A 27,491-nucleotide genomic window follows, 5' to 3' on the forward strand; every position below is an offset into this window, starting at 1 on the left:
AAAACAGACAGTCTGTAAATTAATGGATAAAGGAAAAGGACAACAAGCAAACGGACCATAAAAGTTTAGTATAGTCAAAAGTATATTAGAATATAATTATGCTTTATTGAAAATTAGGAAGGTAACAAGTGGGTATACAAAGATGCAGGGGGTACACACATCAGAATTCATAAAACTGTATGAAGTCATATATACATAACGTGGTATAATGCCAATAAAAGTATAGAACCGCACATGATGAAATATGTATATGTCAATATGGCACATGTCACCAATTAACAAGATGCAGAAGTGCCCCTTATAAAGTGCCAGTGCAAACAATCAGACAGGAGGCAATATGGGCTGTGCTTGCTGCAATGCAAAGAAGTAACTGGAGACTTCCGGCTGAGTGGTGTTCACCACGACAGGCGTTTCGGTCATGGCCTTTGCCAGGGATTTTTTCTGACAAATGGGCCCCTCAAAGCTACTTCAGCAGTCAAGTGGTCTCCCCCTACCTACTTCTCCCAACCCCCCCCCCCCCCCCAAAAAAAAAAAAACAAAAAACAAAACAGGCTTTGTAAATTTCACTGACAAATTTCTGCTAAAGTTTTAAGACTTTGGCCAGTTAAAAAATGATGGTGATGAAAAAGTAAACATATGGCCAATTTTTAAGGCCATAAAAACTACGGTAAACTTGAAACTGGCGAAAAAAATGTTTAACAACTTTCAATATTTTTTTGAAGCACAGATTCTTTTCAACCTAAATTTACCATTAGCATAAAATACAAAGTGTCAAGAGAATCAACTTCCTAATCACTGGTATAGGTAGAAGCATTCCAGAGTTCACACCACATAAAGTGACCCTTGTCAGATTTCTAATATTTGGCCTGGTCAAGAAGGTGAACTGGCTTAGATGGGAAGGGGTTTAGGTCCTGATATATTCACTGCTTTCTAGCTCAGGTATTGTAATATTCCAGTTCCTTTAAGCTGTAGATATTTAATTGTATTGCATTCTTTTATAGAAACCTGTGATTTCTCTCAAATCTTGCATTGAACCCGTCTAGTATCTCTAATCTGTCAAACATGAACGGGACATGAACATAACTTTGACAATATATTTCTATGCCTGCTTTAGCATCTACATTTTTCCTTAGTATCAACCTTCTCTGCTATGACAGCTTATTTTTGTTTTTCCTCCAGCGAAAAGCTGGACAGTTGGATAAAGAAGCCTTGGAAATAACAGCTCAGATATTGGCTTTAAATCCAGACTTTGCCTCATTATGGAACTTGAGACGAGAAGTTTTTCTTGCACTTGGATCTGACAGGTGACTTTTTTTTCTGTACGATTCTGATATTGTATAAATTGTAGATTGTGAGCTCTCACGGGCAGGGTCTTCTCTCCTCCTGTACCAGTCGGTGTCTTGTATTGTTCAAGATTACTGTACTTGTTTTTTAGTGTGTATACCCCTTTTCACATGTAAAGCACCATGGAATAAATGGCGCTATATTAATAAATAATAATAATAAATTGTGAAAAGGTGTTGTGTTAGCATGTATGGTCAAATGGAAATTAGACTGATCACATGCATTGAGAAGGTTTGCAAGAAGTAAGGCTTGGAGACAGATGGAATGGGAACGACGACATGTATGTAGGATCAGACTACACACACATTTGTTCGTAATCTCTAACCACGGAAACCCAGATCTGCAAAGTAGCTGTACAATACTGAAAGATATTTTTAGTCAAACTGTTTGAAACAAATTTTTATTGCCATTTTCAAAGGTGTTCATACGTTTTCAGAAAAGCCACCCAATTAAAGGTACATGTGGGAAAAATGTATTAGACTAACTGCTGTTGTTATATCTTGTTGATGGCAACGGTAAGTGGTCAGTTGTTAAGCACATAAATGGTATACTTTTTGTTTTCTTTTTGTATTTGAGGTCAGATGAAGAGATGCGTTCTCTGTATTCGTCAGAGCTCTCCTTTCTAGAGAATTGTCTACGAGTCAACCCAAAATCGTATGGCACTTGGTATCATCGTTGTTGGATCATGAAACATATGCCTGAACCAGACTGGTCTAGAGAGCTAACACTTTGTAATCGATTTCTGGAGATAGATGAAAGGAATTGTAAGTACAATCTAACTAGAGTCCAATCTTGCACAGTATTGTGAAGTTAATCATGTTTGTTTTTTTTCATCTGGTATACTGTACAGTTCATTGCTGGGGTTACAGAAGATTTGTTGCACAATCATTTCATGTGCCTCACTCTGATGAGCTTGAGTTTACTAGCAACCTTATCACCAAAAACTTCTCCAATTACTCATCCTGGCATTATCGGAGCAAGCTTCTTCCCCAGATTCATCCAGACCCACAGCGTCTAGGCCGAGCAACTGAAAAAGTCTTGCTATCAGGTGAGAAGACAAAGATTACTTGAGAAATGTCTGTCACAATTATATCCATATTTCATGCAGGAACCCTTGGTGAAGGAATTCTGAGCATCAGGGTAGGTTCACAGGAGCGTATCAAAAAGAAAAAAAATCTGTTTCATCCAGAAAAGTGGGACTTCTTTTTTTTCATGGACAGCACTCAAAGCGAACATATAGTAAAAGTAACCTGTCAGGTCAAATAACGCTATTAACCTGCAGATGTTGGGTTACTGTCCAGGTTAGAATCGTTAGGAAGGTGCCTGGCCAGTGTACTGGAAGTGTAGCACCCGGGCATGCAGGCGTGCCAGTGTGGCACCAGTCATTGCTCACTGTACTGTGACTTACTCATAGCTGGCTCTGCAGTACATCACATCACCGCAGAGCAGGCTGTCAGTCAAAGTGTCGGAGCTTGCTTACAGCCTCCTCACAGTATAGTGAGCAGTGACTAGCCACACTGGCACGCCGGTATGACTGAAAGCTCGCACGTCCCGGGAAGAATAAAGTTCACTTTCTTCTGGGTACCACGCTTTCAGTATGACAACCAAGCACCTTTCCAATGCTATTAATCTGCAGATTAATCTTACCTGCACGTTAAATGGGTTCCCTTCTAATATACTCCTGATATAAGACAATTGAAAATTTTCATGCTGAGACTCTGTAAATTAGTCTAGTTAATATAAATTTGCATTCCATAGTGATCATACTTCTCTGCTTGATTGATGTATATGTCCTATATTTTTTTTTCTTTCCAATTTAGTGTTCTGTCATACATTTGACTTTTACATGTGTATAATGTGCTCTGTAATATACAGCACTTTGATTGTATTTTTCTGCTAGAACTGGAGCTTGTACAGAATGCATTCTTCACAGACCCAAATGATCAGAGCGCCTGGTTTTACCATCGATGGCTTCTTGGAAGAGGTGAGTACCTTCTAGTAAGACTTTCTGCCTTTGACACAAGTTACAAAGCCCCATCTCTGGCCTATAGCGATGATGGTATGTAGATGATGAACCAGTGTTTGCTGATTCATCTTTGATAGTTCCTTCAACGCCTGTGGTTATTAATGGAAAGCTATCACTGTTAAAAGAGAGAATTCTTACTAATAATGCTAGATCAAGAAATTACTGTTTCTAAATTTCCCTTATATATGTTTAACCAGCGTCAATGTAACTTTTTTATGTTTCTGAATTTCTATAATAATCTTTAAAATTGTCTATTCTTGTTCCAGCTGATCTTCCTCTGTCTATCCGATGTATCTCTGTTGATGTGGCTGGCTCCTGGATATCAGTAACCTTTTCTCAACCAGTTTTAGTAGGTGTACAGAAGTAAATTCCATGATATCATGTTTTAATGTACTACTGATTAATTAAGATAATATTATTTGGCTAATATATTACATAGTTACATAGGTTGAAAAAAGACCTAGATCGATTAAGTTCAATCTTCCTCCCCCAATTGTATATTTTGTCAGTAATTTAACTGTAGCCCACAATGTTATGTGTATTGAGGAAATCATCCAGGCCTTTTTTGAAAGCTATTATAGAGTCGGCCATTACTATCTTTTGTGGTCGGCATTCCTCAGACTGACTGCTCTGACTATAAAGAACCCTTTCCTATTTACTTGCCAGAATCGCCTTTCTTCCACTCGTAATGAGTGTCCCCTGGTCCTTAGTATGGTCTTTAAAGGAATAAGTCATGTGCTTGTCCTTTCTACTGACTACACATATAATTATATATGTAAATGAGATCCCCCTCTGAGGTGTCTTTTTTCAACCTCTAATCATATGAGCGGCCCCCATCCCTTGTAGTAATCTAGTTGCCCGCCTTTGTACTGACTCTAACTTCTGAATATCCTTTTTAAAATGTGGAGCCCAAAACTGTATCCCATATTCTAGATGTGGTCTCACCAGTGATATATAAAGGGGTAACAACAATACGTTGGGATTGCAGGATTTTTATCTCTTTTTATGCTCTCTAAAATCTTGTTTGCTTTTGCAGCTGCCTCTTGACATTGAGTACTGCTGCTCAGCTTACTTGTAACCAGAATACCCAAGTCCTTCTGTTCTGTTGGCTAAACCAATACTTGATCTCCTTGTAAAGGCTTACAGTTATATGAAAAAGTTTGGGCACCCCTATTAATCTTAAGCTTAATGTTTTATAAAAATTGGTGTTTTTGCAACAGCTATTTCAGTTTGATATATGTAATAACTGTTTGACACAGTAAAGTTTCTGCCTTGAAATGAGGTTTATTGTACTAACAGAAAATGTGCAATCTGCATTCAAACTAAATTTGACAGGTGCATAAGTATGGGCACCCTTATCATTTTCTTGTTTTAAATACTCATACCTACTTTTTACTGACTCACTAAAGCACTTTTTTTGGTTTTGTAACCTTATTGAGCTTAGAACTTCATAGCCAGGTGTATGCAATCATGAGAAAAGCTACTTAAAGTGGCCACTTGCAAGTTGTTCTCCTGTTTGAATCTCCTCTGAAGAGTGGCATCATGGGCTCCTCAAAACAACTGTCAAATGATCTGAAAACAAAGATTATTCAACATAGTTGTTCAGGGGAAGGATACAAAAAGCCGTCTCAGAGATTTAACCTGTCAGTTTCCACTGTGAGGAACATAGTAAGGAAATGGAAGAACACAGGGACAGTTCTTGTTAAGGCCAGAAGTGGCAGGCCAAGAAAAACATCAGAAAGGCAGAGAAAAAGAATGGTGAGATCAGTCAAGGACAATCCTCAGACCACCTCCAGAGAGCTGCAGCATCAACTTGCTGCAGATGGTGTCACTGTGCATCGGTCAACTATACAACGCACTTTGCACAAGGAGAAGCTGTATGGGAGAGTGATGCGAAAGAAGCCGTTTCTGCAAGCACGCCACAAACAGAGTTGGCTGAGGTATGCAAAAGCACATTTGGAGAAGCCAATTTCTTTTTGGAAGAAGGTCCTGTGGACTGATGAAACCAAGATTGAGTTGTTTGGTCATACAAAAAGGCGTTATGCATTGCGGCAAAAAAACACCGCATTCCAAGAAAAACACTTGCTACCCACAGTAAAATTTGGTGGAGGTTCCATCATGCTTTGGGGCTGTGTGGCCAATGCCGGCACCGGGAATCTTGTTAAAGTTGAGGGACGCATGGATTCCACTCAGTATCCGCAGATTCTTGACAATAATGTTCAAGAATCAGTGATAAAGTTGAAGTTACGCAGGGGATGGATCTTTCAGCAAGACAATGATCCAAAACACTGCTCCAAATCTACTCAGGCATTCATGCAGAGGAACAATTCCAATGTTCTGGAATGGCCATCCCAGTCCCCAGACCTGAATATCATTGAACATCTGTGGGATCATTTGAAGAGGGCTGTCCATGCTCGGCGACCATCAAACTTAACTGAACTGGAATTGTTTTGTAAAGAGGAATGGTCAAAAATACCTTCATCCAGGATCCAGGAACTCATTAAAAGCTACAGGAAGCGACTAGAGGCTGTTATTTTTGCAAAAGGAGGATCAACTAAATATTAATGTCACTTTTCTGGTGAGGTGACCATACTTATGCACCTGTCAAATTTTGTTTGAATGCAGATTGCAAATTTTCTGTTAGTACAATAAACCTCATTTCAAGGCAGAAACATTACTGTGTCCAACAGTTATTACATATATCAAACTGAAATAGCTGTTGCAAAAACACCAATTTTTATAAAACATTAAGCTTAAGATTAATAGGGGTGCCCAAACTTTTTCATATAACTGTATAAGCCCCATCTGCTGTTAGGTGTTAGCCATCCATTTTATATATGCAAAAATTTATGGTATAGAATCTGAAAAATGGCTAAAAAAAAGTTTTGATATTTTCAGCTTTTAAACACTAGGAGGAGCAACTGCTCTTGTTTGACATTAAGACCAAGCGTAATTGTAGCTTGCATTATGATTGCAGTAAATGTGGACAGAATCTGCTTGCCTGTGTCTGACGTCACTTCTCGCCTACCCTTATGGGTGGTTGCAAAAGGAGAAGGGAAGATAATTTTGTTGGTGACTGTCCACTTCGGTATCACATTGTAGTGACACAGAAGACTGCTGGCAGTGCCTACCCTAGCTTACCTGCTAACTGAGGCAAAAATTGACATATCGCCCCTCCTCACAGGGCGCAATGTCACAATTTGTTGTGAATTAGTCAATAAGTGCTCATTTTTCACACTGAGTAAAGCAGCAAGATGTTTGTTTTTTATCCAAGACAATGAATGCTAACAATATGTAAAAAAACAAATAAAGATCTGAAAGTAATGAATACTAGCAGTCTAATACAATACTTTTCCTATAAGAAGGCAGCTTTGAACAGTAAAGTGAAATGTGCAATGAGACAGAACTGAAATGGTATTTTCCACTTCCCTTTATCCTTCTTCACTTCCCTTGGTACAAAATTTTCCATAATGGCCATTTATTGAATAAAGGAGGAGGGAAAGAGATTTGCTCTTTGATATTACTTCCTAAAGTAATGTACGTTAGGGCATAGAAATGAAATTAACCGGTTCCCGACCGCCCACTGTAGATAAACGTTGGCGCTTGCCGGGCTCTGTGCAGCGCCGACGTTTAAAAACGGTGGGTGGTCTCGCAGTGCTCAGGACCCCCAGGGTCCTGCAAGCACTGCAATTCCGGTGCAGAGCGTTAGCTCTGACAGGGTACATCATCGGGACCTGATTAGATCAGGTCCCAGTGATGTTAACCCTTAGCTGTCTTCTATATGCTGTGATCTATAGTGATCGCGGCATATAGGAGACAGCAGGAGGAGAGGGGGTCGTCAACTTACCTCTCCGAAGACCTCCGAGTCCTTCCAGGACCTGGGGTTGCTATGGCAGCTGGAGGTCACATGACCGCCTCCAGCTCTGCCATATATGGTGTCCTGTCTGGCTCAGCTGCAGCTGTAGCCAGACAGGAGACTCTGACTGAAACAGTCAGGGAAGATCTCATGTAATGTAATATATGTCTATTACATTACATGAGATCAGTTATCAGAAAAATAAAAATTAATGTCCCATACAGGGACTAAGTAAAAATGTAAAAAAAAGTAAAAAAAAAGTTTTTAAACTATTAAAAAAAAAAAATCACAAAATAAATAAAATATTAAACCAATAAATCCGTAAATTATTACAAAACCAAAAAAAGTACACATATTTGGTATCGCCGCGTCCGAAACAACCTGAGCTATAAAACTGTCACACTAATTAACTCCTTCTGTGCACACCGTAATAAAAATAAATAAAAAACGGAGCAAAAATATATGCTTTTTCATCATATCGCCAAACAAAAAGTGGAAAAAAATGCGATCAAAAAGCAGAATAGAAATAAAAATGGTACCACTGAAAACGTCATCTTGTTCCGCAAAAAAAAGCCGCCATACAGCTCCATCAGCCGAAAAATAAAAAAGTTATAGCGCTCAGAATAAAGCAATGCAAAAAAAATATTTTTTTTTCTATAAAATTGTTTTATTGTGTAAAAGCGCCAAAACATAAAAAAAATACAGTAAGTGTAGTATCGCTGTAAACGTACTGACCCGAAGAATAACGCTGCCTGATCACTTTTACCACACGCAGAACGGCATAAAAAAAAACAAAAAACAATTCCTGAAGTGTTTGTTTTTGTTAACTTTACCTCCCAAAAAACGGAATAGAAAGCGATCAAAAAATGTCACGTGCCCAAAAATGGTTCCAATAAAAATGTCAACTCGTCCCGCAAAAAACAAGCCGTCACATGACTCTATCGGCCGAAATATGGAAAAATTATAGCTCTCAAAATATGGTGATGCAAAAACTAGATTTTGCAAAAAAAGCGTATTTTAGTGTCTGACAGCTGTCAGTCATAAAAACCCGATATAAATCTGGTATCTCTGTAATCGCACCGACCCGAAGAATAAAGTAATCTAATCAGTTATATCACACGAGGAACGGCATAAAAAATAAATAAAACAAATATTATTCACCTGCTACTGATTTGTTTATTATGTCTCCCAAAGATCCCAGTAAGGCTCTGCTCACATTTATCCTGTGCTCTGCGCTGAGCACTTACACCAGAGTTTCCGTGTAAATCTCTGAAATACGTGATTCAGCCAGAACCCATGATGGAAGATTCCCTGTAATGAGGCAGATATAGGCCACTGTGGATGCCGTCTAGCCTGGGATCCCACGGTGTCATTTGTTTTAGGCGTGCATAAAAGTGCGGTTGGCCACAGTTTTGTGCACTTCTGAAAAAAAGGACACCACTAAACAGAGGCCAGACGGAGTCCAGAGTAACTCTGCTGCCTCATTACAGTGAATGGATCCCGCAGGGGTTTCATCTGAATTACATCACTTGGAAAATTAGATGGAAACCCCGATGTAAGTGCTTAGCCTAGAGTGCCGGATAAATGTTACGTAAAATGTTCCCAATAAAAGCTTCAACTCAGTCCTCAAAAAAAGCTAGTCCCCACTCAGGTCCATCATCTGTTAAAAATATAAGGGACTTCCAAGTTACTGGTAGCAGAAAGGCTCTGGAAAAGCAAAATGGTCCTTGCCCCCCAAAAGAAATTCAGAAAATTTTGTGCTCCCAAATCCAAATGCCTATTCTACAATAATTTGTTCTCCAATTGTCAAATAGCGCACCTTCCCCCTCAAATCTCACCGTATGGCTAAGTGGTACGATACAGCCACATATGGGGTATTGACACTTTTAGAAGAAATTGTGTGACACATTTCGGCACCATTTTTATCCATTGCCCTGTGTGAAAATGTAAAATCTGAGGGTAAAACATTTTTTTGTGGTAAAAATATAATTATGCTTTTTCCACTGCCCAATGGTATAAATTTAAAAATTAAAAAATGCTCACTACTTCCCTAGATTAATTCCTTGAGAGGTGTAGTTTACAAAATGGGGTCACTTGTGGGGGTTTCTGCTGTTTTGGCATGTCAGGGGCTCTTCAAATGTGACATGGTGTCTGCTGCCTATCCCAGCCAACATAGCGCTTCTTTCTCTTCCGAACCCTGCCGTACACCAAAGCAGTGGTTTTCCCCCACATATGGGGTATCGGCGTACTCAGGAGAAATTGTACAACAAATTTCATGGTGCAATTTATCCTGTTACCCTTATTATAATGCTAAATTAGGGAATGAAAAACATTTTTTATGGGAAAAATGTGAAAATTTTATTTTTACGGCTCAATATTATAAACTTCTGTGAAGCAGCTGGGGGTGCAAGGTGCTCACCACACATCTAGATAAGTTCCCTAAGGGGTCTAGTTTCCAAAATGGTGGCACTTGTGGGGGGTTTCCGCTGTTTAGGCACATTAGGGGCTCCCCAAATGTGACATGGCGTCCGCTAATTATTCAAACAAATTTTACATTCAAAAAGTCAAATGGCGCTCCTTCACTTTCAAACCCTGCCATGTGCCCAAACAGTAATTTGCCTCCACATATGGGGTATCAGCGTGTTCAGGAGAAATTGCATAACAAATTTCATGGTGCAATTTATCCTATTACCCTTATGATAATGCAAAATTAAGGGATGAAAAACGGTTTTGTGGGAAAAATGTGAAAATTTTATTTTTACAGCTCAATATTATAAACTTCTGTGAAGCACCTTGGGGTTCAAGGTGCTCACCACACATCTAGATAAGTTCCCTAAGGGGTCTAGTTTCCAAAATGGTGTCACTTGTGGGGGGTTTCCACTGTTTAGGCACATCAGGAGCTCTCCAAACGCAACATGGCGTCCGCTAATTATTCAGACAAATTTTACATTCAAAAAGTCTAATGGCGCTCCTTCCCTTCCGAACCCTGCCGTGCGCCCAAACAGTGGTTTTCCCTCACATATGGGGTATCAGCGCGCTCAAGAGAAATTGCACAAAAAAATTTGGGGTCCATTTTTTCATGTTACCCCTGTGAAAATAAAAAAATTGGGTCTAAAGTAACATTTTTGTGAAAAAAGTTAAATGTTAATTTTTTTCTTCCACATTCCAAAAATTCCTGTGAAGCACCTGAAGGGTTAATAAAGTTCTTGAATGTGGTTTTGAGCACCTTGAGGGGTGCAGTTTTTAGAATGGTGTCACTTTTGGGTATTTTCTGTCATAAAGGCTCCTCAAAGTGACTTCAAATATGATGTGGTCCCTAAAAAAATGTTTTTGTAAATTTTGTTGGAAAAATGAGAAATCGCTGGTCAACTTTTAACCCTTATAGCTCCCTAACAAAAAAAAATTTGGGTTCCAAAATTGTGCTGATGTAAAGTAAACATGTGGGAAATGTTATTTATTAACTATTTTGTGTGACATATCTCTCTGATTTAAGGGCATGAAAATTCAAAGTTTGAAAATTGCAAAATTTTCAAAATTTTCGCCAAATTTCCGATTTTTTCACAAATAAACGGAAGTGATATCGAAGAAATTTTACCACTATCATGAAGTACAATATGTCACGAATAAACAGTCTCAGAATCAGGGGAATACGTTGAAGCGTTCCAGGGTAATTACTTCATAAACTGGCAGTGGTCAGAATTGAAAAAATTGGCCTGGTCACGAAGGCAAAAACAGGCTCTGGCGCGAAGTGGTTAATGTAAGCTGTATTCTTGGAAAATCTGTTTTCAGTAATATTTAAGGGTAAAGATCAGAAACTACCAGGGAAAATAAGAAGCTAATAACAGCACCGTATCTCGTTCTTATAGACATATACACTATACTCTATATTCACATTTTTACGAATCCATTATAAAAAGTATTTTTTTCCCCATTCTAACAGAGGAAGTGATCCTGATTGTAGTTTCAAAATGGAATAGAAATATGTGAGTTATGTCAGATTTTTGTAAAACTCTGTTTATTTCAGCATGGTTAAATTATTATTTTTTCTTCTACATGTTTTAGGTGGAGAGTGATTTGATACTGTTCATTGATGAGAAGCCAATAATGGTCACGTGGAAGACACCAGATGGGAAAGAGAAGCCCAGTTTACTCTGGGTACTGCGGCATGTTTTTTTTCTTTTCTTTTTTTTTTCTTGTTTTCATATGTTCATTCGTCATCAACTTTCTTCCTATGTTTTTTTGCATCCATTTGGCCCCTTTTAGCCAGGATTTGTTATACCTTTGTAGTTGATACAGCAGGAATTTGGTTAAAAAAAATAAAAAGAAAAACATATGCCTCGTTTTTTTGTTTTGTTTTTATAAATAAAAGTGGAACCCTATTTATTGCACTGTATTCCTATATAGTGGGATAACTTGGTCTTCCGTGTGAGTTTTGTATAGGGGAATCTTACAAATATATACTTTAGGCTCCAGTGCAGTGTGCACAAAGCCTTCATGCTAGTGCTTTTTTGTCATGTATATTTATATATTTTTCCCAGATCTCTGAATTCCCCAAGGATCGTTTCAGTGACCATTGTCAGCATAACTTTAAAGTTATCTGGAAGGACGGAGAAGCTCAAAAAGAGTGCGTCTTATACCCAGGTAATCACTGCTGAATGCAAGTTATCAGGAGATGGAAAAATGAACATACTGTACTTCCATCATTTGGTTTTCTTCCTTTTCAATCTAGGAAAACTCAGCACATGGTTTCGAGATTCTGCAACAGAGGATAAAATCTTCAGGTAAATATTGCTTGTGCATCAGAAGTGCCGCATTTTGAGAATCGCCACCTTTTTTTTCTTTGCAGTGTATCTTTTGTGCTGTAGTGGTGCAGCTCTTTTTCATACCACTACTGCCTTTTGTGACAAGGGCTTTACACTTCTGGCTGAGGGTAATGGTTGTGTTAGTACAATTGATGGCAGAACATAAATGCAAACCTATTTATCTTTTTCAGTTTGGAGCTATCTGAGGGAAAAAGCAACGTATTGCAACAAGAATTGCAGTCCTGCAAGGAGCTGCAAGAGCTGGAGCCTGAGAATAAATGTAAGTGTCCATTATTCTATGAAAATACACAATGGCAATTCATCTTTGTACAGACGAGTTCACTTGCTTGTTTTATTGTCAGTATTTGGAGTGATATACTTTCATTGCTGTAAAGCCAACATATTCTGAAGATCATAGTAGTAATTGACTAATGTGAAAGCAGGAAAGGATGTATGGCACAATGCATTAATACATAGCTTCATTTACATAGCGTATTGCTGATTTGTCTGTCAAGAAAGAGAGGTTGCTAGACATCATTGAACTTATTTGCGTGCATCATACTGATAAACCATTTTACCCATTATTGCAATTAAATATGTTTTGTTATAAACATGTTTATTTCCTTTGTGTGTATTGGAACAACACAAAAAAGAGGAATAAAAGGCAAATTGGCCATAATTTCACACACAACCCCAAAAATTGGCTGGACAAAATTGTTGGCACCCTCAACTTAATATTTGGTTGCACACCCTTTGGAATAAATAACTGCAATGAATCGCTTCATGTAACCATCAACAAGCTTCTTACACCTCTAAAGTGGAATTTTGGACCACTCTTCTTTTGCAAACTGCTCCAGGTCTCTCATATTTGAAGGGTGCCTTCTCCCTACAGCAATTTTAAGATCTTTCCACAGGTGTTCAATGGGATTTAGATCCGGATTCATTGCTGGCCACTTAAGAACTCTCCAGCACTTTGTTTCTATCCATTTCTGGGTGCTTCTTGAAGTATGTTTGGGGTCATTGTCCTGCTGGACGGAGGACGCAAATCCAGCTTTCTGACACTGGGCATTACATTGCGACCCAAAATCCTTTAGTAATCTTCAGATTTCATGATGCCTTGCACACAGTCAAGGCATCCATTGCCAGAATAACCAAAACAACCCCAAAACATTTTTGAACCTGCACGATATTTGACTGTAGGTACTGTGTTCTTTCCTTTGTAGGCCTCATTCCGTTTTACGAAAACAGTAGAATGATTTGCTGTACCAAAAAGCTCTATCTTAGTCTCATCTGTCCACAGGACTCTTTCCCAGAAGGATTTTGGCTTACTCACGTACATTTTTGCAAAATGCAGTCTAGCTTATTTATGTATCAGCAGTAGGGTTCCCCTGGGTCTCCATCACATGCTTGAAACAAAGTTACCCACAATTTTGGAAAGGTGCCAACGATTTTGTCCAACCTATTTTTGGGGTTTTGTGCGAAATTGTCTAATTTGCCTCTATCATTTTTTTTTGTGTTCCAATACTCACAAAGGAAATAAACGTGTGTAACAAAACATGTATGATTGTAATAGTTTTCTGGGAGAAATATTTCATTTTCTGGAAAAAATTTAAGGGTGCCAACAAGTTTGGCCATGACTGTACATGCCGAATCTCTGTGAATGGAGTGGGTTCAGGAGTTGAGCCCGCACCATACCCAAGAGATGCCTGCTGCAATACACAGCCGACTTGTTTCTGTAACAGCAGCTACCAGAGTTTTCATCGATTTTCTGCTGTTTAACCATTTAAACGCCATTTTCAAATGCTGACAGCTGCTTTTAGCTGGTTAAAGCTGAAGGCCACATTCACCATTGCTCTATATACATCAGCTCCCATCAACTCTGCGTGATGAGATTGTAGTGATGGGTTATCCTAGCAGCCAGGGGCTTGCTGAAAGCTCTCACGGCTGTCATCGTTGTCCTCATGTGAAGCCCAGCCTGTGGCACGGCTTCATAAGAGAATGTTGTTATGTTAATATACTGCAACAAACGTGTTGCAGTATATAGAACAAGCAATCAAATCATTGCAGGTACAAATTTCTTCCTGTTTAAATGGCCTGACAGGAACAAGCATTCCTAGGATTGTATTTTCACCAGATAGCGGCCTGTCTAAAAGCAGCAAGGTCATAGTTCTTAAGGAGTTTACCATGATGGCTTTCAAGTAATATTTATGGAATGTTGATCTTTTAACCCCTTGGCTGAGCCCACCTCATATAGTGCAGGGAATAGTAACTGCTGTGATCTGAGCTAGTTCCGGTCGCAACAGTCTAATCTCTGAATTGCTGCTGTCAAGCATGATGGCAGCATTTAAGAGGCCTCCAACATGACAATCGTTAATTTAACAAATTAAAGCTGCACTCTAAAATGTTATAATATGTAAACATTGAATATATGAAATTGAAACTGCATTACTGCTGTAGAAAACATGTTAAAAAATGAAGGTACTTGGCGCACAAATTGGCCAAACAGCCAGCGGCAAGACATACCCCTTTGTTGGGACCCTAAACCTAACATTATGTCTCTCCTGGGCTAAAAGTCTACAATTATATGGGCAGGTACGATAAAGCTCCATTTAAAAACGCCTTAGGCTGATGGGAGGAGTGCTCAGAGGGCGTGTCCTATAAATTTATAAAAACTGACCAGCACTTCAAAACAGAAAAGGGCAAGTGTGAACAGGTGCAAGCTAACAGTGCCACTCTATATAACTAACAAAACTGCACTCTGAAACACTATAATATGTAAACACTGATTATATGAAATTGGAAATCTTCCCATCAGCCTAAGGTGTTTTTAAATGAAGCTTGATCCTACCTGCCCATATAATTGTAGGCTTTTAGCCCGGGAGAGACATCATGTTAGGTTTAGGAGCCCAACCAAGGGGTACAACTTGTCTCTAGCTGTTGGGCTGACATGAATTGGTCAATTTGTGCGTGAAGTGCTTTTATCTTTTAACATGTTTTCTACAGCATTAATGCAGTTCCAATGTCATATATGCAATGTTTACATATTATTATAGTGTTTCAGAGTGCAGCTTTAATTTGTTAGTTATATAGAGTGGCTCTCTTAGCTTGCACCTGTTCACACTTGCCTTTTTCTGTTTGGAAGTGCCGGTCAGTTTTTTGATAGTCGTTACTCTAGAGACCATGGCCCTCACTACCGCATGACACAATATTATTGGGGACTGATTACGGTATTTAATTTCTGGTCTTTCATGCCATGGCAAACAATTGACTGCTGTTTTGCAGTTAGGGGTGGGTGATTTTGTCCAAAAAAAAATCATGTATGTGTTTAAATTATAGATGATGATTTTAAATGTAAATCTCAATTGTCTTTTTGTTCAGCTAAACTTATTCCAAGTAAGATTAAAATAAAAAATTTAAAGTGAGGAAAAAAAAAATCCACACCAAAAGCTGCTTGACTAGTTGCTGATTTGATGAGCAGATTTCCAAACAGTGTTCTCTGAATTTGCTGTGGCAACTTTTACTAACACATCTAATATATGTGAACCCTCTACCAGACATTTTTATTAACTTGTAAGCTGGTCGGACCAGGATTGGTTGAAAGCCATAAAAAGGGTCAAGAATCATCTCTATTACAGTTTATGGAGAGCATGGAGTGAAGATGAAAAATGACAAAACCGGGGGGTGGGGTTGCGGGGGGCAAATGTGATGGGGATAACCCTTACCTCTTCTTCTGCATAGAAAAAGCAATATAGGGAAAAGGACTGATTGGATGCAGAAGGTAACAAAAGGGTGAAGCAATTTGGGAAGATGTGGAGCTAGTACATTCTATTTCTCAAGGGGAGTGGCTGTTGGAAAGAAGAGGAGTACAAGGGGACATTTTACCTTAAAAACGCTCCCCAATGTAAAAATTGAAGGGCGCGTCTCACTTGTGCTAAGCATTCATCAGGAATACTTAAACCAAACTTTGTATCGCTTTATTTTTTTTTGAACTTACAGTAGTTACAGGGAGATGCAGAGTTACTAATCAGCTGCTGTTATATGGCCAGATTAAAGGGGGTTGTCCAGGACTATTTTATTATTTTTACTATGACCCTAAAAACTAACAGGCAGGTAGTTGCTAACAGACGCAACTACCTGTCTGTTGTACCCATCACCGGCTCAGAGCTGTCATTAAAGGGAACCTGTCACCAGAAATAACACTGTTAATTTGTAGATATGATGTTAATCTGTAGGTTAACAGCGTTATTATGCTGCCCAGCGCCTGCACGCAGGCAAATGCAGTGGGGAGAAAATTAACTTTTTTCTCCCTGCCAGCATTTGGTTTCAGTCATGGAGGCGGGGGCGGTGCGGGTTCAGTCATTGCTCTGAGAATATAGAACAGCCGCTTTAACTGCACTCCCGGCCCTGACTAACGCTGGCTCTGTATTGGGGCCAGCTGTCAGTCAGGACCGGGGGCGGTTACAGCGGTTCGCTCTGTATTCTCCTACATGACTGAAACTAAATGCTGACAAAGAGAATACAGTTAATTTTCTCCCCACTGCATTCGGCTGCATGCAGGCACCGGGCAGCATAAGAACGCTGTTAACCTGCAGATCAACCGCATATCTGCAAGTTAATAGCATTATTTCTGGTGACAGGTTCCCTTTAACTGCTCCTACCAGCGATTTCAGCTGCTCCATGTCAACAAACAGCTCTTGCTCTTCTGTGCTACTATCGACGGGTGTGACTGCCAACATCATGCTGATTGACAGCCAGCTCCCCGCAGTTAGGCTGCAAGGAGCCGGCTGTCAATCAGCATAACATCGTCAGTTGCGCCCTGTCAACACAGCATAGCATATGAGCATCCGCTGCTCTGTCGATGTGACGTGGGCAGGAATGGTCTGTGGCCCCTCTGTGCTGGCAGAGATCGGCGCTGGGCACAACAGGCAGCTACCTACCTATCAGTTCTTGGGCCCATAGTAAAAAAAAAAAAAGTTCTGGATAACCTCTTCAAGTTGGTGTCCTAGATGTACGGTGGAGGGGAGGGATGGGTTAGTGTCATAAGAGTGCAGACTGCAAAACTGATCACAGCCCACTCCTATTGCCTTAACACCACGTTTCCAACTAAATCTCCAGTACTTGCAAGCTGGCTGCTTCCTAGCTTTGTGCAGCAGCTCAGTACAAGATGCCCCACTCCCACCAATGGTAATACAGTGCTGCTGTGGGAGCGTGAGAACAATTTGATTTTGATTCCTAGAAAATAAGAATCTTACTGCATGCGGACAACGATATAAGTCTAATTTGTATAGATCAAAAGATTCAGCAGATTCAAATTTCATAGAGTGTAATAAAAAAAAATACGTAAAGTATTTTAAAATATATAAAAGTTTAAGCTGGCTCCCTTTGCCTCAAATGTAAATATTAAAATATTCATCACATGGTGAACAATTTTCTCACATAGTGCACCGAAGTCTAATTAGCAGAAAACTTCAAATGCTGATTAAACAAGAACAACTAAGTAAATTTCTTCACCAAAGGTTTCAATTTAATCAGTATTACAGCCCCATTACAGCAATGTCTTTATTACTAAATTGTGCTGACAGGTTCTTTTTAAATTCATTCATTTTAACATAATGTACTGATAAATGGGTAGGCGTCATTCAAAATTACTGTCTCCAATAGGGCTTAGTCTATGTCAGTATGTCTTTGGAGTGTGGAAGGAAATCTGAGTACCCCGAATAAATCCATGTAAACTCATCTTAGCATTGATAAGCCATACATAGCAAAGTATTGTCCTAAACAGACTGAAAAAGATGGCGTTCATCAAAATACAGGTGCATCTCACTAAATTAGAATATCATCAAAAAGTTAAAAGGGTTGTCCACTACTATTCAAAATAGCCCAATGTATTTTTATGATGAAAAGAAGCTTCTTTCTAATTACCTCCTGCTGCTGTTTCTGTCTGTGAGCGGCGCTATCGTAGGCCGCTCACAGGCAGCACGTGACCCCGAGGCGTGACTCAGCGCTGGGGTCCCTGCGGTGGCTGCTGGGTTGTGGGCGGGGGTTAACCCACGCGTCACACCCAGCATCCACCACGCGCTTTCCCAATGAATGGGGAGAGGGAGAACGCGCAGTGGATGCTGGGTGTGATGCACTGGATAACCCCGCCCACAACCCAGCAGCCACCGTGAAACGCAGAAGAGGTAGCCCTGGCTGCATCCGCAACCATGACGTGACATCAGCGGATGTCAGAGCCGGCTGCAGCCGGGGGTCACGTGATGCCTGTCAGCGGCCAGCGATAGCGCCACTCACAGGCAAGAACAGCAGAGGGAGGTAATTAGAAAGAAGCTTCTGTTCAGCATAAATACACATTGGGCTATTTTGAATAGTAGTGGACAACTCCTTTAATTTATTTCAGTTCTTCAATACAAAAAGTGAAACTCATATATTATATAGAGTCATTACAAACAGTGATCTATATCCAGTGTTTATTTCTGTTAATGTTGATGATTATGGCTTACAGCCAATGAAAACACAAAAGTCATTATCTCCGTAAATTAGAAAACTTTATAACACCAGCTTGAAAAAGGTTTTTAAAATCCGAAATGTTGGCCTACCGAAATGTATGTTCAGTAAAAGCACTCAATACTTGGGGCTCCTTTTGCATCAATTACTGCATCAATACGGCGTGGCATGGAGGCGATCAGCCTGTGGCACAGCTGAGGTGTTATAGAAGCCCAGGTTGCTTTGACAGCAGCCTTCAGCTCGTCTGCATTGTTGGGTCTGGTGTCTCTCATCTTCCTCTTGTCAATACACCATAGATTCTCTATGAGGTTATGGTCAAGTGAGTTTGCTGGCCAATCAAGCACAGTGATACTGTTGTTTTTAAACCAGGTTTTGGTACTGTACTTTTGGCAGTGTGGACAGGTGCCAAGTCCTGCTGGAGAATGAAATTGCCTTCTCCATAAAGCTTGTTGGCAGTGTAAGGTAGCGCTATTCATCACGCTGGGGGGCACGCGCTTCACCGGGTCAATTAAAGCACACATGCAACGTTTTTCGGTAATTCACAGTCCAGCAGTTTATTACATCTCATAAACCGCTCATAACATAGTCCATCTCACTGGCTCGCCGACATATTACATATAATATCCCAGAGCCTTTCTAGTGACTGACATGCCCACTTGGCTCCAGATACAGCCTTCAGCAAGGTAACAATATCAATGTCCACATCAAGCAGCGTTTTTACCTTTGCCGGGTCATAGCTGCTTCAGTCAGCTCGGTTCTGCCACAGCTGTGGCTTTAAGGCTTCCCAGATGAGGCCTCCGGGCCACGTACCTTCCAAGGCTACTGGTATCTCAAACACAGGGGATCCAGCCTTTGCCTTCCAGGCTAGTGGAGTCCCACTCAGGGACCAGGCCTCTTGCCCTCCAAGGCTACTGGTATCTCAAACACCGGGGATCCAGCCTCTACCTTCCAGGCTTCACCAGGCCTCTCTCTCTCTAGGCCTCACCAGGCCACTCTTTCTCTACCTGTTTCAAAACTACCAGGGTTTATATATCCTTTTGTGCACACAGGACCTGTGATGATGTCAGTCACGTGATCAGTCACCTGAGGGGGAGGTAAATGGTCAGCTAGAGCACACCCCCTGGACATTCTAGCAATGCAGCAAGCCACTGCATTACAGCAGAGAGAAGCATGAAGTGCTCTAAAATTTCCTGGTGGACAGCTGCGCTGACTTTGGTCTTGATAAAACACAGTGGACCTACACCAGCAGATGACATGGCTCCCCAAACCATCACTGATTGTGGAAACTTCACACTAGACCTCAAGCAGCTTGGATTGTGTGCCTCTCCACTCTTCCTCTAGAATCTGGGACCTTGATTTCCAAATGAAAATGGGAACTCTGGGACCTTGTGGAGTGTGTCAATGACTGCCTTCTGGACATCTGACAAGTCAGCAGTCTTCCTCATGATTGTGGAGCCTACTGAAACAGACTAAGGAACCTTTTTAACTGCTTAGGAAGCCTTTGCAGGTGTTTTTTGTTAATTATTTAAATTTACTGAGATAATGACTTTTGTGTTTTTATTGGCTGTAAGCCAAAATCATCAAAATTAACAGAAATAAACACTTGAAATAGATCGCTCTGATTGTAATGACTCTACATAATGAGTTTCACTTTTTGTATTGAAGAACTGAAATTAACTTTTTGATGATATTCTAATTTAGTGAGATGCACCTGTATATTTCAAAGGGCTTTAGAGTCCATCATCATTATCACAGACCTCAGTTTTTTATTTCCCTGTGAACTTAGGGGAAACTTTTCTCCTCATAGAGAGTTACGTGCCGGGCCTGGCATGTCAGTGAAGAGACTCATACGCCATGCATGCTCCTCTGGGAAATTACATTTGCAAATTGCCTGTTCAGAGAGGAAGAGGACTTAAACTCTAGTGCCACCTATTCGAAGTAGCAATACGAATAGTCAATATCGACCCTTTAACGAGCCTTGCTGAGGATAAAAGCCTTGGCTTTTATCCTAAGTTATATGTCAAGACTTTAAAGCCCAAGATGTACTAATGCGTATCTGCGCCCTGGGCTTTAAGAGCCTGATACGTATTAGAACGTCTTTGCGATCGCGCCCGCATACAGGCTGTGCGGGCACAGTTGCTGTCGGGTGTCAGCTGATTGTCACAGCAGACTCCCGGTGCTATGTGCTGGGAGCGGTCCCGCACCGCTCCCGGCACATTAACCCCCGCAATGCTGCGATCGAAGTCGATCGCAACATTGCGGGGGCAAGGGGAGGTGATCAGGATACTCACCTCTCCTGCCGGCGTCCAGCGATGTCTGCCACAGCTTCCCGGATGTTGCCATGAAGACCCGATGTCGTCATGACAACATCTGGGTCACCAGGCAGCAGGAAGATATTTTGGTCATGCGCAGTGCATGACCAAAGTATCTTCTGCATCTGCAGCGCTGACTGCCTGTGTAGCACAGGGATGGTGCTCCATCCCTATGCTATACAGGCAATCAGAATAAAAAAAAAAGTGAAAGTCCCATAGTGGGACAAAGAATAAAAGTAAAAAAAAAAAAAAAAATGTGTAAAAATATTAAAAAAATAAATAAAAAAAAGAATCCACCAAAAATAAAAATATAATGTACCGATCAATAAATATTATTATGAAAAAAACAACAAAACATTAAAAGTACACAAATTTGGTATCGCCACGTCCGGAATGACGTGACCTATAAAGCTGGCCCACTAGTTAGCCCCTTCAGTGAGCACGGTAAAAAAAAAAAAAATTTAAAAAACGAGGCAAAAAACCATGCTTTATCATCATACCGCCAAACAAAAAATGGAATAACACGCGATCAAAAAGACGAATATAAATAAAAATGGTATTGCTGAAAACGTCATCTTGTCCCGCAAAAAACAAGCTGCCATACAGCTCCATCAGCCGAAAAATAAAAAAGTTATAGCTCTCAGAATAAAGCGATGCAAAAAAATATTTTTTTCTATAAAATAGCTTTTATTGTGTAAAAGCGCCAAAACATAGAAAAACGATATAAATGTAGTACCGCTGTAAACGTACTGACCCGAAGAATAAAGCTACCTTATCAATTTTACCACACACAGAACAGAATAAAAAAATTAAAAAAAAACAACAATTCCTAAATTGTTGGTTTTTGTTTATTCTGCCTCCCAAAAATCGGAATAGAAAGCGATAAAAAAAAAATGTCACATGCCTGAAAATGGCACCAATAAAAACATCAACTCATCCCACAAAAAACAAGCCGTCACATGACTGTCGGCCAAAATATGGAAAAATTATAGCTCTCAAAATATGGCGATGCAAAAACTAGATTTTACAAAAACAATGCGTCTTTTAGTGTGTGACAGCTGTCAATCATAAAAACCCCATATGATTCTGGTATCACTGTAATTGCACCGACCCAAAGAATAAAGTCGTCTAATCACTTATACTGCACGAGGAACGGCGTAAAAAATAAACTCTAGGGTTGGGGTTAGGGGTTGGGGTTGGGATTTTTTTCAAAAGTAAAAAAAAAAAAAAAAAAAGATGACAATATGGTGACCAGTGTTGAGCGCAAGTGCTTCCTACTTGAGTTTGCATCGGGTGCTCGAGTGACATGCTCGAGTCTCCGTTCCCCATATGCTTCGCGGACAAAAAAACCTCGCGAGGATTGCCTGCCATGCACGAGCGATCCCTGCATGTTTTTTTTTTGGGTGTCTAATAACCGTGAAACATGCGGGCGGGGACTCGAGCATTTCACTTGAGCACCCGTGATACATGGTGCATACCTGAGTACCCGATGCAAACTCAAGTAGCGAGCACTTGCGCTCAAGACTAATGACAACTTATTCAATATGATGACCTAATGTTATCAAATTCTGTGTTGTACCTCTGGGTTCAAAATGTTCCCTATACCCCTTGATAAAATCCTTGAGGAGTGTAGTTTCCAAAGTGGGGTCACTTGTGGGGACTTTCCACTATTTAGGCACATTGATTTCAGCCAATTTTGCATTCAAAAAATCACACAGTGCTCCTTCCCTTCTGAACTCTGCCGTGCGCCCAAACACTGTATTTTCTCCACATATGGGAGAAATTGAACAAAAGTTTTTGGGGTCAATTTTCTCCTCTTAACCTTGTGAAAATAAAAAAATGGGGCTAAAACATCATTTTTTTGGAAAAAGTTAGATTTTTTTTTTTTTTTTTTCACGGCTCCATGTTAGAAACTTCTGTAAAGCACTTGAGGGTTCAGGGTGCTCACCACACATCTAGATAAGCTCCCTGAGGGGTCTAGTTTCCAAAATGGTGTCACTTGTGGGGGGTTTCCACTGTTTAGGCACAACAGGGGCTCTCCAAACGCAACATGGCGTCCGCTAATTATTCAAGCAAGTTTTACAATCAAAAAGTCAAATGGCACTCCTTCCCTTCCGAACCCTGCCGTGTGCCCAAACAGTGGTTTTTACCCCATATATAGGGTATCTGCATGCTCAGGGGAAATTGCACAACAAATTTTGGGGTCCATTTTTTTCCTGTTACCCCTGCAAAAATAATAAAAAAAAATGGGTCTAAAGTAACATTTTTGTGAAAAAAGTTAAATGTTCATTTTTTCTTCCACATTCCAAAAATTCCTGTGAAGCACCTGAAGGGTTAATAAAGTTCTTGAATGTGGTTTTGAGCACCTTGAGGGGTGCAGTTTTTAGAATGGTGTCACTTTTGGGTATTTTCTGTCATAAAGACCCCTCAAAGTGACTTCAAATATGATGTGGTCCCTAATAAAAATAAAAAAAAATAAAAAATGGTTTTGTAAATTTTGTTCGAAAAATGAGAAATCGCTGGTCAACTTTTAACCCTTATAGCTCCCTAACAAAAAAAAAAATAAAAAAATATGGTTCCAGAATTGTGCTGATGTAAAGTAGACATGTGGGAATTGTTATTTATTAACTCTTTTGTGTGACATATCTCTCTGATTTAAGGGCATAAAAATTCAAATTTTGAAAATTGCGAAATGTTCAAAATTTTCGCCAAATTTCCGTTTTTTTTTCACAAATAAACGCAAGTGATATCGAAGAAATTTTACCACAATCAGGAAGTACAATATGTCACGAAAAAACATTCTCAGAATCAGGGGGATCCGTTGAAGCTTTCCAGAGTAATTACCTCTTAAAGGGACAGTGGTCAGAATTGTAAAAACTGGCCTGGTCATTAACGTGCAAACCACCTTGGGTTGTAAAGGGGTTAAGGGGTCGATAGTGACTTTTAGGATTGCTACTTCAATAGGTGGCACAAGAGTTCAAGTCCTCTTCCTCTCTCAAGAGGCAATTTGCTTATTTCCCAGTGAAAGTCAAATAGGAAGCTGTGCATAAATCTATTGTGCACTACACAGGTGGATAAACCACTAAACAGTCTCTGTACTGTATGTCCTTTCTGCACATATTGGACAATGTGTCATTTATTGAATGAAAATTACTGTTCTTATTTAACATATTATTCTAGAGAAGACATTCCTTCTAGAGAAGACATTCCTTAAAACAAATTAAGTGTTCATTGTTAACCATTAGGAAAGGATGAGGAAGAATTGAATGGTTTTTAACATACTACTTTTAGAGGCTGCAGTAATTTGTGGCTGTTTTTTCAGTTTCACGTCAGAGTTAACAGAAGCCACAACTATCAAAAAACATATTATGAATTAAATAATGAAATTGAGTGTTCTGTAATACTGCTATTAACCTGTAGATGTTGCCATTTATTGGGATTGACTATTGATGTTTAATACTGCAAAATGAATTTCTACAGGGATCAAACGGTAAAATCACACTGACTAATGCTTTTCTCGTGCTGACAGTGCTACTTCTAAGACTTAAAGAAATTTATAGCAACCGGGGTGCTGAGATTTCAGTATTATCATGATAGAATTTTTACAAACGCCATCAAGCCTGCTAATACTTTTTAAAAATCAGTTCCCAAGTGCAGATTTTTCTATATTTATTCATAGTGTATGATCCATGGTAGGGGATATAGGTGAAAGTCCTGTCCAGGAAGCAACAGGTCATGCACAGATTTACAATAGGTGCCTCTTCCTGCAAGCACAGTCCTTGACATAAGCTAAAAATGGATAATGTTAATGTAAGCAAACAATACATGGGGCAGGGTCTGCAAACGGCAAACGTTATCCCCACTTATACTGTCAGTGTGTAACGGGTCTGGGAGACGGAACCTCTAAGCCAGAGGTCCCCAACCGCCGGTCCGCGGACCAGGACCGGGCCGTTGGGGTTTTTCAGCCGGTCCGCGGCGCCGCTGACCAGGGCCGGCGTCAGCACCCGGGCAAATGCCGGGGCTCTGAGCAGGCAGAGGGGCCCACTGGCGGTCGCGCACCCCGCTGGGCTATGGGCGGAGGAGAGCGGTGTCAGCGCCCGCCCTTCTCCGCCGCTTGCTCAGGGCCCCGGCAGCCCGATACTTACCTCTCCCCGTGCCTCCGCAGATCAGCTGTCTTCCTGCTCTGCGCTCCCTGTGACGTCTCAGGTCAGAGGGCGCGGTGACGTCTTTACACCGCGCCCTCCCCTGAGCCGTCACAGGGAGCGCTGAGCGGGAAGAAACGACAACGCTGGAGTTCGGAGCCGAGCAGCGAGCGGCGGGCAGCAGGTAGCAGGTGAGAAGGGAGGTGAGTATTTGATTTTTTTTTTTTTTTTAATGTATGGAGGCATGGGGCATTATAAAGAGGGGAGGGGGGGCATCCTGCTTGGGGCATTATAAAGAGGGGAGGGGGGGCATCCTGCTTGGGGCATTATAAAGAGGAGGGGTGACAGCCTGCATGGGGCATTATAAAGAGGGGGGGCAGCCTGTATGGGGCATTATGTGGGGGGTAACAGCCTGCATGGAGCATTAAAAGGGGGGGCCTGTATGGGGCATTATGTGGGGGGGAACAGCCTGCATGGAGCATTATAAAGGGGGGGCAGCCTGTATGGGGCATTATGTGGGGGTAACAGCCTGCATGGAGCATTAAAAGGGAGGGGCCTGTATGGGGCATTATGTGGGGGGTAACAGCCTGCATGGAGCATTATAAGGGGGGGACAGCCTGTATGGGGCATTATGTGGGGGGTAACAGCCTGCATGGAGCATTATAAGGGGGGACAGCCTGTATGGGGCATTATGTGGGGGTAACAGCCTGCATGGAGCATTAAAAGGGGGGGCCTGTATGGGGCATTATGTGGGGGGGAACAGCCTGCATGGAGCATTATAAGGGGGGGGGGGCAGCCTGTATGGGGCATTATGTGGGGGTAACAGCCTGCATGGAGCATTAAAAGGGAGGGGCCTGTATGGGGCATTATGTGGGGGGTAACAGTCTGCATGGAGCATTATAAGGGGGGGACAGCCTGTATGGGGCATTATGTGGGGGGTAACAGCCTGCATGGAGCATTATAAGGGGGGGACAGCCTGTATGGGGCATTATGTGGGGGGTAACAGCCTGCATGCAGCATTATATGGGGACCGGTATCCTGTATGGAGCGTTATATGGGGGCCAGTATTCCGTATGGGGCCTTATATGGGGGCCAGTATTCCGTATGAAGCGTTATATGGGGGCCAGTATTCCGTATGGGCGTTATATGGGGACCAGTATTCCGTATGGGGCCTTATATGGGGGCAAGTATTCCGTATGGGGCCTTATATGGGGGCAAGTATTCCTTATGGGGCCTTATATGGGGGCAAGTATTCCGTATGGGGCCTTATATGGGGGCAAGTATTCCGTATGGGGGCCAGTATTCCGTATGAAGCGTTATATGGGGGCCATTATTCCGTATGGGCGTTATATGGGGACCAGTATTCCGTATGGAGCCTTATATGGGGGCCACTATTCTGTGTGGAGCGATTCACCGGTTTCTGAGCTATTGTAGAATTTACAATAGATATCACTCATGAAGTGAAATCTTTGCATTGTACTATATATATATATTTCTCCGCCGTATCTCTGCATCATGAATCGTGGTATGTGTTAAAGGGGCCCACTGAGACTCTTTCGCCCGGGGCCCAGAAAAACCTGGAGCCGGCCCTGCCGCTGACAGCTAGCTCCGCGGCCCTGCGCCTGGTCAGAACTCGCTCTGTGTGGATTTATAATGTTTTCTGCCATAGCCGTGACAGCTCGCAGCTCCCGGCAGAGAACATTATGCAGGACGGGGTGGGGCGTCGGGCGGGTCTTAGTGACGCAGCCCTCCACAGCACAGCATGGTACCTGTTGTACGTCACGGGGCGGGTCTTAGTGACGCGGCCCTCCTGCACAGCATGGTGTGTTCCTGACGGGGTGGGGCGGCAGGCTCTCCTCACTGACACGCCCCCGGCAGAACATGTTATATGGGGCGTGCTGGGGCAGCAGACTGGCTTCAGTGACGTGGCTCCCGGTACCGGTGTTCAGTGTGTAGCGCTGCTAAGCAGCAGCGCTGTATACACTGACGCTCAATGTACAATGCTGCTACTTAGCAGCGCTGTACACCGAGGTCCCGCCAGCATCCTCCCCATACAGCTCCACCCCTCCATAACCCCACCCCCATATGACCAAAGCCCCGCCCCCACCCCCACCGGGCCATGGAAAACTGGTCTTGCTTAAAGCCGGTCCCTGGTGCAAAAAAGGTTGGGGACCTCTGCTCTAAGCAACTATACAAGGGGGCGATCCTTGTAAGGAAGCGGGTGGTGACCAGGGAAGACGGGCAGGTAGTCACAGCAGGTGACCGGGACAGTCTCTGGGTAAACGGGCAGGAGGTCACTGCAAGTGACCGGGACAGTCTCTGGGTAAACGGGCAGGAGGTCACAGCAAGTGACCGGGGCAGTCTCTGGGAGAACGGGCAGGGGGTCACAGCAAGTGACCGGGACAGTCTCTGGGTATAGGGTTGGTACGACCTGTGACGGCTGAGCCTCCAGGTAGGCTAGCAGGCGGATGGCAGGTGTGTGCTCCCAAGTGAGCAGGCGAGAGT

At 41.7% G+C, this 27,491-nt stretch overlaps 1 protein-coding gene across 1 annotated transcript in view; it reads left to right on the forward strand.

Moving 5' to 3' along the window:
• RABGGTA (Rab geranylgeranyltransferase subunit alpha) overlaps nt 1–27,491 on the forward strand; it is an 89,109-nt gene that overhangs the window by 19,858 nt on the left and 41,760 nt on the right. Inside the window, exons 4-12 of the mRNA XM_073671026.1 lie at nt 1,180–1,304; nt 1,921–2,108; nt 2,195–2,392; nt 3,245–3,328; nt 3,637–3,719; nt 11,289–11,381; nt 11,765–11,867; nt 11,956–12,007; nt 12,220–12,308. Coding sequence (XP_073527127.1) covers nt 1,180–1,304; nt 1,921–2,108; nt 2,195–2,392; nt 3,245–3,328; nt 3,637–3,719; nt 11,289–11,381; nt 11,765–11,867; nt 11,956–12,007; nt 12,220–12,308 — 1,015 coding nt within the window. The remainder of the gene's footprint in view (nt 1–1,179; nt 1,305–1,920; nt 2,109–2,194; nt 2,393–3,244; nt 3,329–3,636; nt 3,720–11,288; nt 11,382–11,764; nt 11,868–11,955; nt 12,008–12,219; nt 12,309–27,491) is intronic.

This window comes from Phyllobates terribilis, unplaced genomic scaffold (assembly GCF_046119375.1).
Source record: "Phyllobates terribilis strain yellow unplaced genomic scaffold, ASM4611937v1 Scaffold_1__5_contigs__length_1240528914, whole genome shotgun sequence".
Taxonomy (NCBI): Eukaryota; Metazoa; Chordata; class Amphibia; order Anura; family Dendrobatidae; genus Phyllobates; species Phyllobates terribilis.